Raw genomic sequence first — 13515 nt, 5'->3', positions numbered from 1 at the left:
GTAGGGGACTGTCAGTGAATAACACTGGGGTACAGTACTGGAGGGGACAGGTCTGTCACTGTATAACACTGGGGTACAGTACTGGAGGGGACAGGTCTGTCACTGTATAACACTGGGGTACAGTACTGGAGGGGACAGGTCTGTCACTGTATAACACTGGGGTACAATACTGGTGGGGACAGGTCTGTCACTGTATAACACTGGGGTACAGTACTGGAGGGGACAGGTCTGTCACTGTATAACACTGGGGTACAGTACTGGTGGGGATAGGTCTGTCACTGTATAACACTGGGGTACAGTACTGGTGGGTACAGGTCTGTCACTGTATAACACTGGGTACAGTACTGGAGGGGACAGGTCTGTCACTGTATAACACTGGGGTACAGTACTGGAGGGGACAGGTCTGTCACTGTATAACACTGGGGTACAGTACTGGTGGGGATAGGTCTGTCACTGTATAACAATGGGGTACAGTACTGGTGGGGACAGGTCTGTCACTGTATAACAATGGGGTACAGTACTGGTGGGGACAGGTCTGTCACTGTATAACACTGGGGTACAATACTGGTGGGGACATGTCTGTCACTGTATAACACTGGGGTACAGTACTGGTGGGGACAGGTCTGTCACTGTATAACACTGGGGTACAATACTGGTGGGGACATGTCTGTCACTGTATAACACTGGGGTACAGTACTGGTGGGGACAGATCTGTCACTCTATAACACTTGGGTACAGTACTGGTGGGGATAGGTCTGTCACTCTATAACACTTGGGTACAGTACTGGTGGGGATAGGTCTGTCACTGTATAACACTGGGGTACAGTGCTGGTGGGGATAGGTCTGTCACTGTATAACACTGGGGTACAGTACTGGTGGGGATAGGTCTGTCACTGTATAACACTGGGGTATAGTACTGGTGGGGACAGGTCTGTCATTCTATAACACTTGGGTACAGTACTGGTGGGGATAGGTCTGTCACTGTGTAACACTGGGGTACAGTACTGGTGGGGACAGGTACGTCAGTGTATAACACTGGGGTACAGTACTGGTGAGGACAGGTCTGTCACTGTATAACACTGGGGTACAGTACTGGTGGGGACAAGTCTGTCACTGTATAACACTGGGGTACAGTACTGGTGGGGACAGGTCTGTCACTGTATAACACTGGGGTACAGTACTGGTGGGGACAGGTCTGTCACTGTATAACACTGGGGTACAGTACTGGTGGGGACAGGTCTGTCACTGTATAACACTGGGGTACAGTACTGGTGGGGACAGGTCTGTCACTGTATAACACTGGGGTACAGTACTGGTGGGGACAGGACTGTCACTGAATAACACTGGGGTACAGTACTGGTGGGGACAGGTCTGTCACTGTATAACACTGGGATACAGTACTGGTGGGGACAGGTCTGTCACTGTATAACACTGGGGTACAGTACTGGTGGGGACAGGTCTGTCACTGAATAACACTGGGGTACAGTACTGGTGGGGACAGGTCTGTCACTGTATAACACTGGGGTACAGTACTGGTGGGGACAGGTCTGTCACTGTATAACACTGGGGTACAGTACTGGTGGGGACAGGTCTGTCACTGTATAACACTGGGATACAGTACTGGTGGGGACAGGTCTGTCACTGTATAACACTGGGGTACAGTACTGGTGGGGACAGGTCTGTCACTCTATAACACTGGGGAACAGTACTGGTGGGGACAGGTCTGTCTGGTGATTGTCATTCAACAGGTTGAGTGATGAACTATATATTTGGGATGTAACACAATGAATCACAGTATTGTTACAGCACTAAAGATGAGCTTTCAGCCCATTGTGTCTGTGCTGGTTCTCTTTAAGAATAATCACCTCGACCCACTCCCCTGTCTTTTCCCTGAATCCCTGCACATTTCTTCTCTGATGATAATTATCCAATTCCCCTTTGAAAGCCATGATTGAACCTGCCTCCACCACACTCTCAGACGGTGCATTCCAGATCCTAAACACTCACTGAACCTGCCTCCACCACACTCTCAGACAGTGCATTCCAGATCCTAAACACACACTGAACCTGCCTCCACCGCACTCTCAGGCAGTGCATTCCAGATCCTAAACACTCACTGAACCTGCCTCCACCACACTCTCAGACAGTGCATTCCAGATCCTAAACACTCACTGACCTGCCTCCACCACACTCTCAGGCAGTGCATTCCAGATCCTAAACACTCACTGAACCTGCCTCCACCACACTCTCAGACAGTGTATTCCAGATCCTAAACACTCACTGAACCTGCCTCCACCACACTCTCAGGCAGTGCATTCCAGATCCTAAACACTCACTGAACCTGCCTCCACCACACTCACAGACAGTGCATTCCAGATCCTAAACACTCACTGAACCTGCCTCCACCACACTCACAGACAGTGCATTCCAGATCCTAAACACACACTGAACCTGCCTCCACCACACTCTCAGGCAGTGCATTCCAGATCCTAAACACTCACTGAACCTGCCTCCACCACATTCTCAGACAGTGCATTCCAGATCCTAAACACACACTGAACCTGCCTCCACCACACTCTCAGGCAGTGCATTCCAGATCCTAAACACTCACTGAACCTGCCTCCACCACACTCTCAGACAGTGCATTCCAGATCCTAAACACTCACTGTGTTAGAAAGTTTTTCGTCGTGTGACCTCTGGTTCTTTTGCCAATCACTTTAAATCTGTGTCCTCTGGTTCCTGACCGCCAATGGAAACACTTTCTCTCTATCACCTCTGTCCAGAGCCCTCCCACAGCTTAATGATATCAGTACATTAACCCTAGAGACACCTCTGGTGATGGTTTGAATTACCTGTTATATTATCTGCCGTCAGATGTCTTGGGTAATGCAAGTTGTGCATTATCACCTGCCTCTGTTCGGGAAGTTGGACACCGCACAGACCAGGGCTCCGACAGTGTCTCTTAACCCTCTCCTTCTGCCCCACACTGTAAACATAAGCATTAAATCGGATCAATCCATGTAGGAACTACCTGATAATACAATCAGTGCATTGCCCAGGAGCATATTTACAGCTGGCCTTTCTACTGCAACTCAGTCTGATCCCAGCCTGGGGCAGGCAGCAATAACCTGCTGACTGATGCTCAGCTCAGTTCCACCAGAAATTCTTGCTTCCAGGCCTCTTTACTGCCTTGATCCAAACTCGGACACACTCAGTGCCAGAGTAGAGTTGAGAGCAGCTGCCTAAACTTCAAGGAAGCGACCGATTGAATGGATCTCACTGAGACTGAGGCCTGGAGCCAAATCATTTACTGGCTGTCGTCACACATTGCACACTGGAACATGATCCTGGTTGCATAGCTCTTTGAAGGATGCAGCATTGACATGATGGCCCGAATGGCAGCCTCCTGCACTGCATCATTCTGTAATTCTATAGTTATCAGAACCCATTGGTCACAGCTGCAATCAGAAGACGCATCATCACCTTGTCAGGGCCAATAAGGGCGGCGCAGTGGTTAGCACCACAGCCTCACAGCTCCAGCGACCCGGGTTCAATTCTGAGTACTGCCTGTGTGGAGTTTGCAAGTATATAGGGAAATATAGGGACAGGTGGGGATGTGGTCGGAATATGGAATTAGTGTAGGATTAGTATAAATGGGTGGTTGACGGTCAACACAGACTCGGTGGGCCGAAGGGCCTGTTTCAGTGCTGTATCTCTAAACTAAACTAAACTACTAAACATCGGCTCATCGCTGACACTCACATCCCCAGTGCAAGTAAAACTAAACTGCTGCAATAAACAGCTGTTGTGTTATGTCGTGGGGGGGGAGGGAGGAGCTGTGTCGTGGGGGGGAGGGGGTGCTGTCGTTGGGGGGGGTAGGGGGCTGTGTCGTGGGGGGTGGGGGCTGTGTCGTGGGGGGGAGGGAGGGAGGGGCTGTGTCGTGGGGGGGAGGGGGTGCTGTGTCGTGGGGGGGAGGGAGGGAGGGGCTGTGTCGTGGGGGGGAGGGAGGGGCTGTGTCGTGGGGGGGGAGGGGAGCTGTGTCGTTGGGGGGGGTAGGGGGCTGTGTCGTGGGGGGTGGGGGCTGTGTCGTGGGGGGTGGGGGCTGTGTCGTGGGGGGGAGGGAGGGAGGGGCTGTGTCGTGGGGGGGAGGGGGTGCTGTGTCGTGGGGGGGAGGGAGGGAGGGGCTGTGTCGTGGAGGGGAGGGAGGGGCTGTGTCGTGGGGGGGGAGGGGGTGCTGTGTCGTGGGGGGGAGGGGGCTGTGTCGTGGGGGGGAGGGGGTGCTGTGTCGTTGGAGGGGGTAGGGGGCTGTGTCGTGGGGGGTGGGGGCTGTGTCGTTGGGGGGGGTAGGGGGCTGTGTCGTGGGGGGTGGGGGCTGTGTCGTGGGGGGGAGGGAGGGAGGGGCTGTGTCGTGGGGGGGAGGGGGTGCTGTGTCGTGGGGGGGAGGGAGGGAGGGGCTGTGTCGTGGGGGGGAGGGAGGGGCTGTGTCGTGGGGGGGGAGGGGAGCTGTGTCGTTGGGGGGGGTAGGGGGCTGTGTCGTGGGGGGTGGGGGCTGTGTCGTGGGGGGGAGGGAGGGAGGGGCTGTGTCGTGGGGGGAGGGGGGAGCTGTGTCGTTGGGGGGGGTAGGGGGCTGTGTCGTGGGGGGTGGGGGCTGTGTCGTGGGGGGGAGGGAGGGAGGGGCTGTGTCGTGGGGGGGAGGGGGTGCTGTGTCGTGGGGGGGAGGGAGGGAGGGGCTGTGTCGTGGAGGGGAGGGAGGGGCTGTGTCGTGGGGGGGGAGGGGGTGCTGTGTCGTGGGGGGGAGGGGGCTGTGTCGTGGGGGGGAGGGGGTGCTGTGTCGTTGGAGGGGGTAGGGGGCTGTGTCGAGGGGGGGGGAGGGAGGGGCTGTGTCGTGGGGGGGGGGAGGGGGTGCTGTGTCGTGGGGGGGAGGGGGCTGTGTCGTGGGGGGGAGGGGGTGCTGTGTCGTTGGAGGGGGTAGGGGGCTGTGTCGAGGGGGGGAGGGAGGGGCTGTGTCGAGGGGGGGAGGGGGTGCTGTGTCGTGGGGGGGAGGGGGCTGTGTCGAGGGGGGGGAGGGAGGGGCTGTGTCATGGGGGGGGAGGGGGTGCTGTGTCGTGGGGGGGGAGGGGGTGCTGTGTCGTTGGGGGGGGAGGGAGGGGCTGTGTCGTGGGGGGGAGGGGGCTGTGTCGTGGGGGGGGGGAGGGGGTGCTGTGTCGTGGGGGGGGAGGGGGCTGTGTCGTGGGGGGGGAGGGGGTGCTGTGTCGTTGGAGGGGGGAGGGGGCTGTGTCGTGGGGGGGGAGGGGGCTGTGTCGTGGGGGGGGAGGGGGTGCTGTGTCGTTGGAGGGGGTAGGGGGCTGTGTCGAGGGGGGGGGAGGGAGGGGCTGTGTCGTTGGGGGGGGAGGTGGGGTGCTATGTCGGGTGGGGTAGGTTTAGGTGATGTTGTTTTAGTCTGGCTATATTGCATAGTGTCTCCAGGGAACATTCTCAGGTTGTCATTAATAACAGGAGTGACAATGGAATTCAGTTGTGGGTTAATTACCAGACTCCAGGAGTAGCGACAAACACCAGCTAACTGGTGAGTGATAGTTTGGTAACATTGAACTTAGTTGAAGGCTGGAGGTGGCAGGTAGATCTCATACTGATGGATGAGAATTTGTGGAATAGACTTTCTAGATGTGGAATATTCAGGTGGGCTTTCACAGGAACAGGAAGAGTCCATTCAGCCCCTTGAGCCAGTTCTGCCATTCATTGAGATCACAGCTGATTGTGACCTAACTCCATATATCTGCCTTTGTCCCATATTCCATAATACCTTTGGTTAATAAAAAAATCTATCAATCTCAGATTTAAAATTAACAATTTATCGAACATCAATTGCTGCTTGCAGAAAAGAGTTCCAAACCTCTACCACCCTTTGTGTGTAGAAATATTTCCTAATTTCATTCCTGAAAAGTCTGGCTCTAATTTTAAGACTTTGCCCCCAAGTCTTAGACTCCCCAACCAGCGGAAATAGTTTCCCCTCTCTCTCTCTCTCTCTCTCTACCCTATCTGTTACCCTTAATACCTTGAAAACTTTGATCAAATCGCCCTTAACCTTCTAAATTCCAGGGAATACAACCCTAGTTTGTGTAATCTTGCCTCATAATGTAAGCCTTAGAGTCCAGGTATAATTCTGGTAAATCTACTCCCTCCAAGGCCAATATATCCTTCCTAATGTGCGGTGCCCAGAACTGCACCCAGTAACTCCAGGTGTGGTCTAACCAGGGCTTTGTATAGCTGAAGCATGTTTCCTACCCCCTTGTATTCCAGTCTCTAGATATAAAGGCCAGCCTTCCATTAGCTTTTTTCATTATTTTTTGTAACTGTTCATGCTGTCTTAATGATCTGTGTACAAATCATTGGTTAGGCCACAGCTTGAATACTGTGTACAGTTCTGGCCACCTCATTACAGAAATTGTACTAGAGAGGGTACAGAGGAGATTTACGAGGATGTTGCCAGGACTAGAAAAATGCAGCTATGAGGAAAGATTGGATAGGTTGGGGTTGTTCTCCTTGGAACAGAGAAGGCTGAGGGGAGATCTGATCGAAATATACAAAATTGTGAGGGGCCTGGATAGAGTGGAGGTGAAGAGTCTATTCGCCTTCGCAGAAAGGTCAGTGATGAGGGGGCATAGATTTAAAGTGGTTAGTAGAAAAATTAAAAGGGAGATGTGGAGAAATCTTTTCACCCAGAGGGTGGTGATGGTCTGGAACTCACTGCCTGAAAGGGTACTTGAGGTCAGGAGCTGAATGGCCCTGGCGGAACCCAAACTGAGCGTCACTGAGCAGGTTATTTCTGAGCAAGTGCCGCTTCATAGCACTGTCGACGACCCCTTCCATCACTTTGCTGATGATTGATGGGGTGGTGATTGGCCGGGTTGAATTTGTCCTTTTTGTGTACAGGACATACCTGGGCAATTTTCCAATTGTCTGCTAGATGCCAGTGTTGTAGCTGTACTGGAACAGCTTGGGTAGGGGCTACGCTAGTTTTGGAGAACAGGCCTTCAGTACTATTGCTAGAATATTGTCAGGGTCCATAGCCTTTGCAGTATCCAGTGTTTTCAGCCATTTCTTAACATCACATGAAGTGAATCAGATTGGCTGAAGACTGGCATCTGTGATGCTGGGGACTTCAGGAGGAGGCCGAGATGGATCATCAACTCGGCACTTCTGGCTGAAGATGGATGCAAATGCTTCAGCCTTATCTTTCGCACTGATGTGCTGGGCTCCCCCATCGTTGAGGATGGGGATATTTGTGGCGCATCCTCCTCTGGTTTGTCGATTAACTGTGCAACACCATTAATGGCGGGACATGGCAGGATTGCAGAACTTTGATGTAATCTGTTGGTTGTGGGATCGCTTAGCTCTGTCTATTGCATGCTGGTTGCGCTGTTCGGCATGCAAGTAGTCCTGTGTTGTAGCTTCACCAGGTTGACACCTCATTTTGAGATATGCCTGGTGCTACTCCTGGCATGCCCTCCTGCACTCTTCATTGAACCAGGGTTGGTCTCCTGGCTTGATGGTAATGGTAGAGTGGGGGATATGCCGGGCCATGAGGTCACAGATTATGGTTGAGTACAATTCTGCTGCTGCTGATAGCCCACAGCGCCTCATGGATGCCCAGTTCTAAGCTGTAAAACCTGTTCTGAGTCTATCCCATTTAGTTCGGTGGTAGTGCCACACAAAATGGAGGGTATCCTCAGTGTGAAGACCGGACTTTGTCTCCACAAGGACTGTGCAGTGGTCACTCCTACCAATACTGTCATGGGCAGATGCATCAGTGGCAGATAGATTTATGAGAACAATGTCAAGTCGGTTTTTCGCTCTTGTTGGTTTCCCCACCACCTGTCACAGACTCAGTCTAGCAGCTATGTCCTTTAGGACTCGGCCAGCTCGGTCAGTAGTGGTGCTACTGAGCCACTCTTGGTGATGGATATTGAAGTCCCCCACCCAGAGTACATTCTGTGCCCTTGCCACCTTCAGTGATTCCTCCAAGTGGTGTTCAACATGGAGGAGTATTGACTTATCAGTTAAGGGAGTGTGGTATGAGGCTTCATGAGGTCCAGAGGTAATGTTGATGTCACTCCCTCCCAACTGTATACCACTGTTCTGCCACCTCTGGTGGGTCTATCCTGCCAGTGGGACAGGACATACCCAGGAATGGTGATGGAGGAGTCATAGTTATACAGCACAGAAACAGGACCTTCGGCCCACCGTGTCTGCGCTGGCCATCAAGCCTATCTATTCCTGTCTGGGACATTGTAAGATTGGATTCCGTGAGTATGACTATGTCAGGCTGTTGCTTGACTCGTCTGTGGGACAGTTCTCCCAATTTTGGCACAAGCCCCCAGACTTTGCAGGGTTGACTGGGCAGGGTGTGCCTTTGTTGTTTCTGGTGCCTCGGTCGATGCTGGTTTTATCCATCTGGTTTTCGTCAGGTGTATCCGTCAGGTGGGTGAGATAGTAGAACTGGGAAAGTTACAGTTTTGCTCAGTTGAAGAGCAAGAACACAAGAAACAGGAGCAGGAGTTGACCATTCGGCCCATCGATCCTGCTCCGCCATTCAATACAATCATGGCTGATCTTGGGCTTCAATTCCACTTTCCTGCCCACTCCCCAGATCCCTGGATTCCCTGTGAGACCAAAATTCTATTTATCCCAGCCTTAAATGTATTCAATGATGGAGCATCCACAACCCTCTGGGGGAGAGAATTCCAAAGATTTCACCATCCTTTGAGTGAAGTAATTTCTCCAAAGAAGGACATTCCAAATGGCCATAAAAATTGTATTTAACAAGGAAGGGGTTTCAGTATCTCTGAACAATCACCAGTCCTTTTACTTGTCTAGCCTGGGATCAAACCCACAATTAGACTGATAGACTCAAGATGTCTGAGCTACCATGGAGAAACTGCATCAGTACATTTCCCAATAGAATTAAGTATAGCTTAAAGATACAATCACAATTTCATACTTGATGTGAAATAATTTTTAAAACTACTCAGCCAACAGAATATTAAGAATGTTGTAACTCAAAAATCATTAAATGATTGAAGGCTTGGTCTCTTTTTAAACCAGGAGCGGTCAAACCTGGCACCGGTGGATCAGCTGCAGCCCAGCAGCTTCCAGCAGAAGGAAGCATCTGGTCAAATGGGTGGAGAAAACGGAGCCCGAACGCCGACAGAGCCCAGTGTTTACACACAAGGCGTGGACAGACCACAATCCATGGCAGCACCTGCTGCTTGCAAGGTATCCCAATGAAAAAGAAATACTCGCATTTCTGTTTTACAACCTTTTACAGCTTCAGAATGTCCTAAAGTGCTTTACAGCCAATGAACTACTTTTTGAAGTGTAGTCACTGTTGTAGTGTCGGAAAAACAGCAGACAACGTGTGCACAGCAAGATCCCACAAACAGAAACGTGATAATGAAGAAATAATCTGATTTAGTGATGTTGGTTGAGGGATAAATATTGGCCTAAGACACCGGGCAGAACTCCCCTGCTCTTTGTTGAAATAGTGTCATGGGATCTCTTATGTTCATATTCGAGGGCAGACGGGGCCTTGGTTTAGCATCTCATCCAAAAGACGGCCTCTTCAACAGTGCAGTGCTCCCTCGGTACTGACTGCCCCTCCAACAGTGCAGCACTCCCTCAGTACGGCTCCTCCGACAGTGCGGCACTCCCTCAGTACGGCTCCTCCGACAGTGCGGTGCTCCCTTGGTATGGTCCCGCCGATTAGTGAGGCGCTCCCTCGGTACGGCCCCTCCGATGGTGAGGCGCTCCCTCGGTACAGTCCCGCCGATAGTGAGGCGCTCCCTCAGTACGGCCCCTCCGATAGTGAGGCGCTCCCTCGGTACGGCCCCTCCGATAGTGAGGCGCTCCCTCGGTACGGCCCCTCCGATAATGAGGCGCTCCCTCGGTACGGCCCCTCCGATAGTGAGGCGCTCCCTCGGTACGGCCCCTCTAATAGTGAGGCGCCCCCTCGGTACGGTCCCTCCGATAGTGAGGCGCTCCCTCGGTACGGCCCCTCCGATAGTGAGGCGTTCCCTCGGTACGGCCCCTCCGATAGTGAGGCGTTCCCTCGGTACGGCCCCTCCGATAGTGAGGCGTTCCCTCGGTACGGCCCCTCCGATAGTGAGGCGTTCCCTCGGTACGGCCCCTCCGATAGTGAGGCGTTCCCTCGGTACGGCCCCTCCGATAGTGAGGCGTTCCCTCGGTTCTGCACTGGAATTTTGAGGTTTATGTCTCTGGAGTTGGACTCTAACCCACGACCTTCTGACTGAGTGTGAGTGTGTTACCAACTGAGTACCCCCCCCCCCAAGTACTGACTCAACTGAGTAGAACATTGCCCTTTATCCTTGTGCAGTCCAGGTGCCACTGTTATCCGTTTCCAGAATCATTTTTACCACAGCTGAACCTCCAGCTTTCGTGGTTCGGAAGCAAAATCTCAAAGAGAGCAATTTTCTCCAGTCTTTCAAGGAACTCATGGGGCCTGAGAAACCATTGACCATGCAGTGACTTTGAGAAAACCCACCTGCTCAAATCACTGTGGAAAAGATGACTGTTTTGTCCTAAATTAGATGCAAGTTGTGCATGAATTAAAGGTCAGAATTCCTGTGCCCGGCTCGAGAAGGCAGTGTAGATTCGGTGAAGTGATTCCGGCACCAGAGCCTTGCTCGGAGGAGCTCGATGCCTTGCTCGGAGGAGCTCGATGCCTTGCTCGCAGGAGCTCGATGCCTTGCTCGGAGGAGCTCGATGCCCTATTTGTGAGCCTCACATTTTTCTGGCAATTAATTTTCCCTTGCGGTGATTGCTGGATACAGTGAACTGTGCTCCCAGTTCCAGACCAGGAGTCCCAGAATATTTACTTGTCTATATGCCTACTGGACAATCAAACACTTAATTCATTCCCCCCTCCCCCTCATTTTTAACAGTGATGTGTTTCAGCTGACTTGTCATTGTTCCAGGCACTGAGGAACTTTACTGTCAGATCACGTTGTTACTGGTGGAGTTGTACCCATGGGTGGGGCTGCCTTGGGACCACTCTGACGGGATGGAATTGCTTTTGCTGGTGGGGTCAGTGCGTCTGATTATTCAGCCTTGTGTATTTTCATTCTTATTTTGATTGTCACTGCTCTCAGCCAGTTGAGTGATGGTTCCACACTGAGCAATATTACTTACAATACAGCACCCACTTCATTGCTGTGTATTTTGCAGCCGCAGGTTGGAGAGATGAGTGCTCGAGAACATCTTGCCTTAACCCTGAGTCAAGGGATGAACCTGGACACTCAAAGGAGCAGCCGAGACTCTCTGCATTGTTCTAGTGGTTATAGCACCCAGACCACCACACCTTCCTGCTCTGAGGACACTATCCCCTCCCATGGTAAGAGGCTTCAAACTAGGTAGCAGTAAATGGCAGCATTGGTAATTAGAGCCAGTAATGTGCCAGAGAGGGGACTGTAGCATAATGGTTGTTACTGGATTAGTAATCCAGAGGCCTAGGATAATTAGAGACATGAGTTCAACCCTCACCCTAGCAGCTGAGGAAATTAAATTCAGTTAATTACATAAATCTGGAATAAAAAAACTAGTCTCTGTAATGGTGCCCATGAAACTGTAATGAAATTACCATTCACTAATGTCCTCTAGGGAAGGAAATCTGCTGTCCTTACCTAGTCTGGCCTACATGTGACTCCAGACCTACGGCAATGTCTTAATTCAGACACCGAGAACTCAATGCTACAGAAAGCCGAGAGGAGTATAGAAAGTGGAGGGGTGAAATCAAAAAGGAAATTAGGAAAGCAAAGAGAGGACATGAAAGAATATTAGCAAGCAAAATCAAGGAGAACTCAGAAATGTTTTATCAATACATTAACAGTAAGAGGATAACTAAGGAGAGAGTAGGGCCCATAAAAGTCCAAAAAGGTAACCTATGTGTGGACACGGAAGATGTGGGTAATGTTCTTAATGAATACTTTGCGTCTGTTTTCACAAAAGAGGAGGACATTAGAGACATTGTAGTTAAGGAGGAGGAGTGTGAAGTATTGGATGTGATAAACATAGGGAGAGAGGATGTCTTAAGGGGATTAGTATCCTTGAAAGTAGATAAATCACCAGGGCCAGATGAAATGTATCCCAGGCTGTTAAAAGAAGCAAGAGAGGAAATAGCGGAAGGTCTGACCATCATTTTCCAGTCTTCACTGGGTACAGGTGTGGTGCCGGAGGATTGGAGAACTGCTAATGTTGTACCTCTGTTTAAAAAGGGAGCGAGGGATAGACTGAATAATTACAGGCCAGTCAGTCTAACCTCAGTAGTGGGCAAATTATTGGAATCAATTCTGAGAGACAGGATAAAGTGTCAAAGGCACGGATTAATCAAGGATAGTCAGCATGGATTTGTTAAGGGTAGGTCGTGTTTGACTAACTTGATTGAAGTTTTTGAGTAAGTAACAAGGAAGATAGATGAGGGTAGTTCAGTTAATGTGGTCTACATGGATTTTAGCAAGGCTTTTGACAAGATCCCACATGGCAGACTGGTTAAAAAAAATAAAATCCCATGGGATCCAGGGAAATGCAGCAAGGTGGATACAAAATTGGTTCAGTGGCAGCAAACAAAGGGTAATTGTTGACGGCTGTTTTTGTAACTGGAGGGCTGTTTCCAGTGGCGTACCGCAGGGCTCAGTACTGGGTCCCCTACTTTTTGTGGTGTATATTAACGATTTGGATGTAAATGTAGGGGGAATAATCAAGAAGTTTGCAGATGACACAAAAATTGGCTATGTGGTTGATCACGAAGAGGATAGCTGTAGGCTGCAGGAAGATATCAATAGACTGGTCAGATGGGCAGAAAAGTGGCAAATGGAATTTAACACAGAGACGTGTGAGGTGATGCATTTGGGGAGGTCAAACAAGCAAAAGGAATAACGAATAATGGGAAAATACTGAGAGGTGTAGAGGAAGTGAGGTACCTTGGAGTGAATGTCCACAGATCCCTGAAGGTAGCAGGACAGGTCGATAAGAACAAAGAAAATTACAGCACAGGAACAGGAACTTCGGCCCTCCAAGCCTGCGCCGATCCAGATCCTCTATCTAATCATGTCGCCAATTTTCTAAGGATCTGTATCTCTTTGCTTCCTGCCCATTCATGTATCTGTCTAGATACATCTTAAAAGACGCTATCGTGCCCGCGTCTACCACCTCCGCTGGCAACGCGTTCCAGGCACCCACCACCCTCTGCGTAAAGAACTTTCCACGCATATCCCCCCTAAACTTTTCCCCTCTCACTTTGAACTCGTGACCCCTAGTATTTGAATCCCCCACTCTGGGAAAAAGCTTCTTGATATCCACCCTGTCTATACCTCTCATGATTTTGTCCACCTCAATCAGGTCCCCCCTCAACCTCCGTCTTTCTAATGAAAATAATCCTAATCTGCTCAACCTCTCTTCATAGCTAGCGACCTCCATACCAGGCAACATCCTGGTGAACCT

The 13515-nt window shown here is 51.0% G+C and overlaps 2 protein-coding genes across 2 annotated transcripts in view; one reads left to right on the top strand and one right to left on the bottom strand.

Moving 5' to 3' along the window:
- LOC137378417 (uncharacterized) overlaps window positions 1–13515 on the bottom strand; it is a 576275-nt gene that overhangs the window by 398287 nt on the left and 164473 nt on the right. The window lies entirely within an intron of this gene.
- The window catches only part of mtss1 (MTSS I-BAR domain containing 1), a 171527-nt gene that overhangs the window by 143636 nt on the left and 14376 nt on the right, over window positions 1–13515 (top strand). Inside the window, exons 14-15 of the mRNA XM_068048606.1 lie at window positions 9106–9276; window positions 11245–11410. Coding sequence (XP_067904707.1) covers window positions 9106–9276; window positions 11245–11410 — 337 coding nt within the window. The remainder of the gene's footprint in view (window positions 1–9105; window positions 9277–11244; window positions 11411–13515) is intronic.

The sequence above is a fragment of the Heterodontus francisci genome, chromosome 16, assembly GCF_036365525.1.
Source record: "Heterodontus francisci isolate sHetFra1 chromosome 16, sHetFra1.hap1, whole genome shotgun sequence".
NCBI lineage: Eukaryota > Metazoa > Chordata > Chondrichthyes > Heterodontiformes > Heterodontidae > Heterodontus > Heterodontus francisci.
Note: the sequence above shows the minus strand (reverse complement) of the source record. Positions and strands in the feature narration are given on the sequence as shown.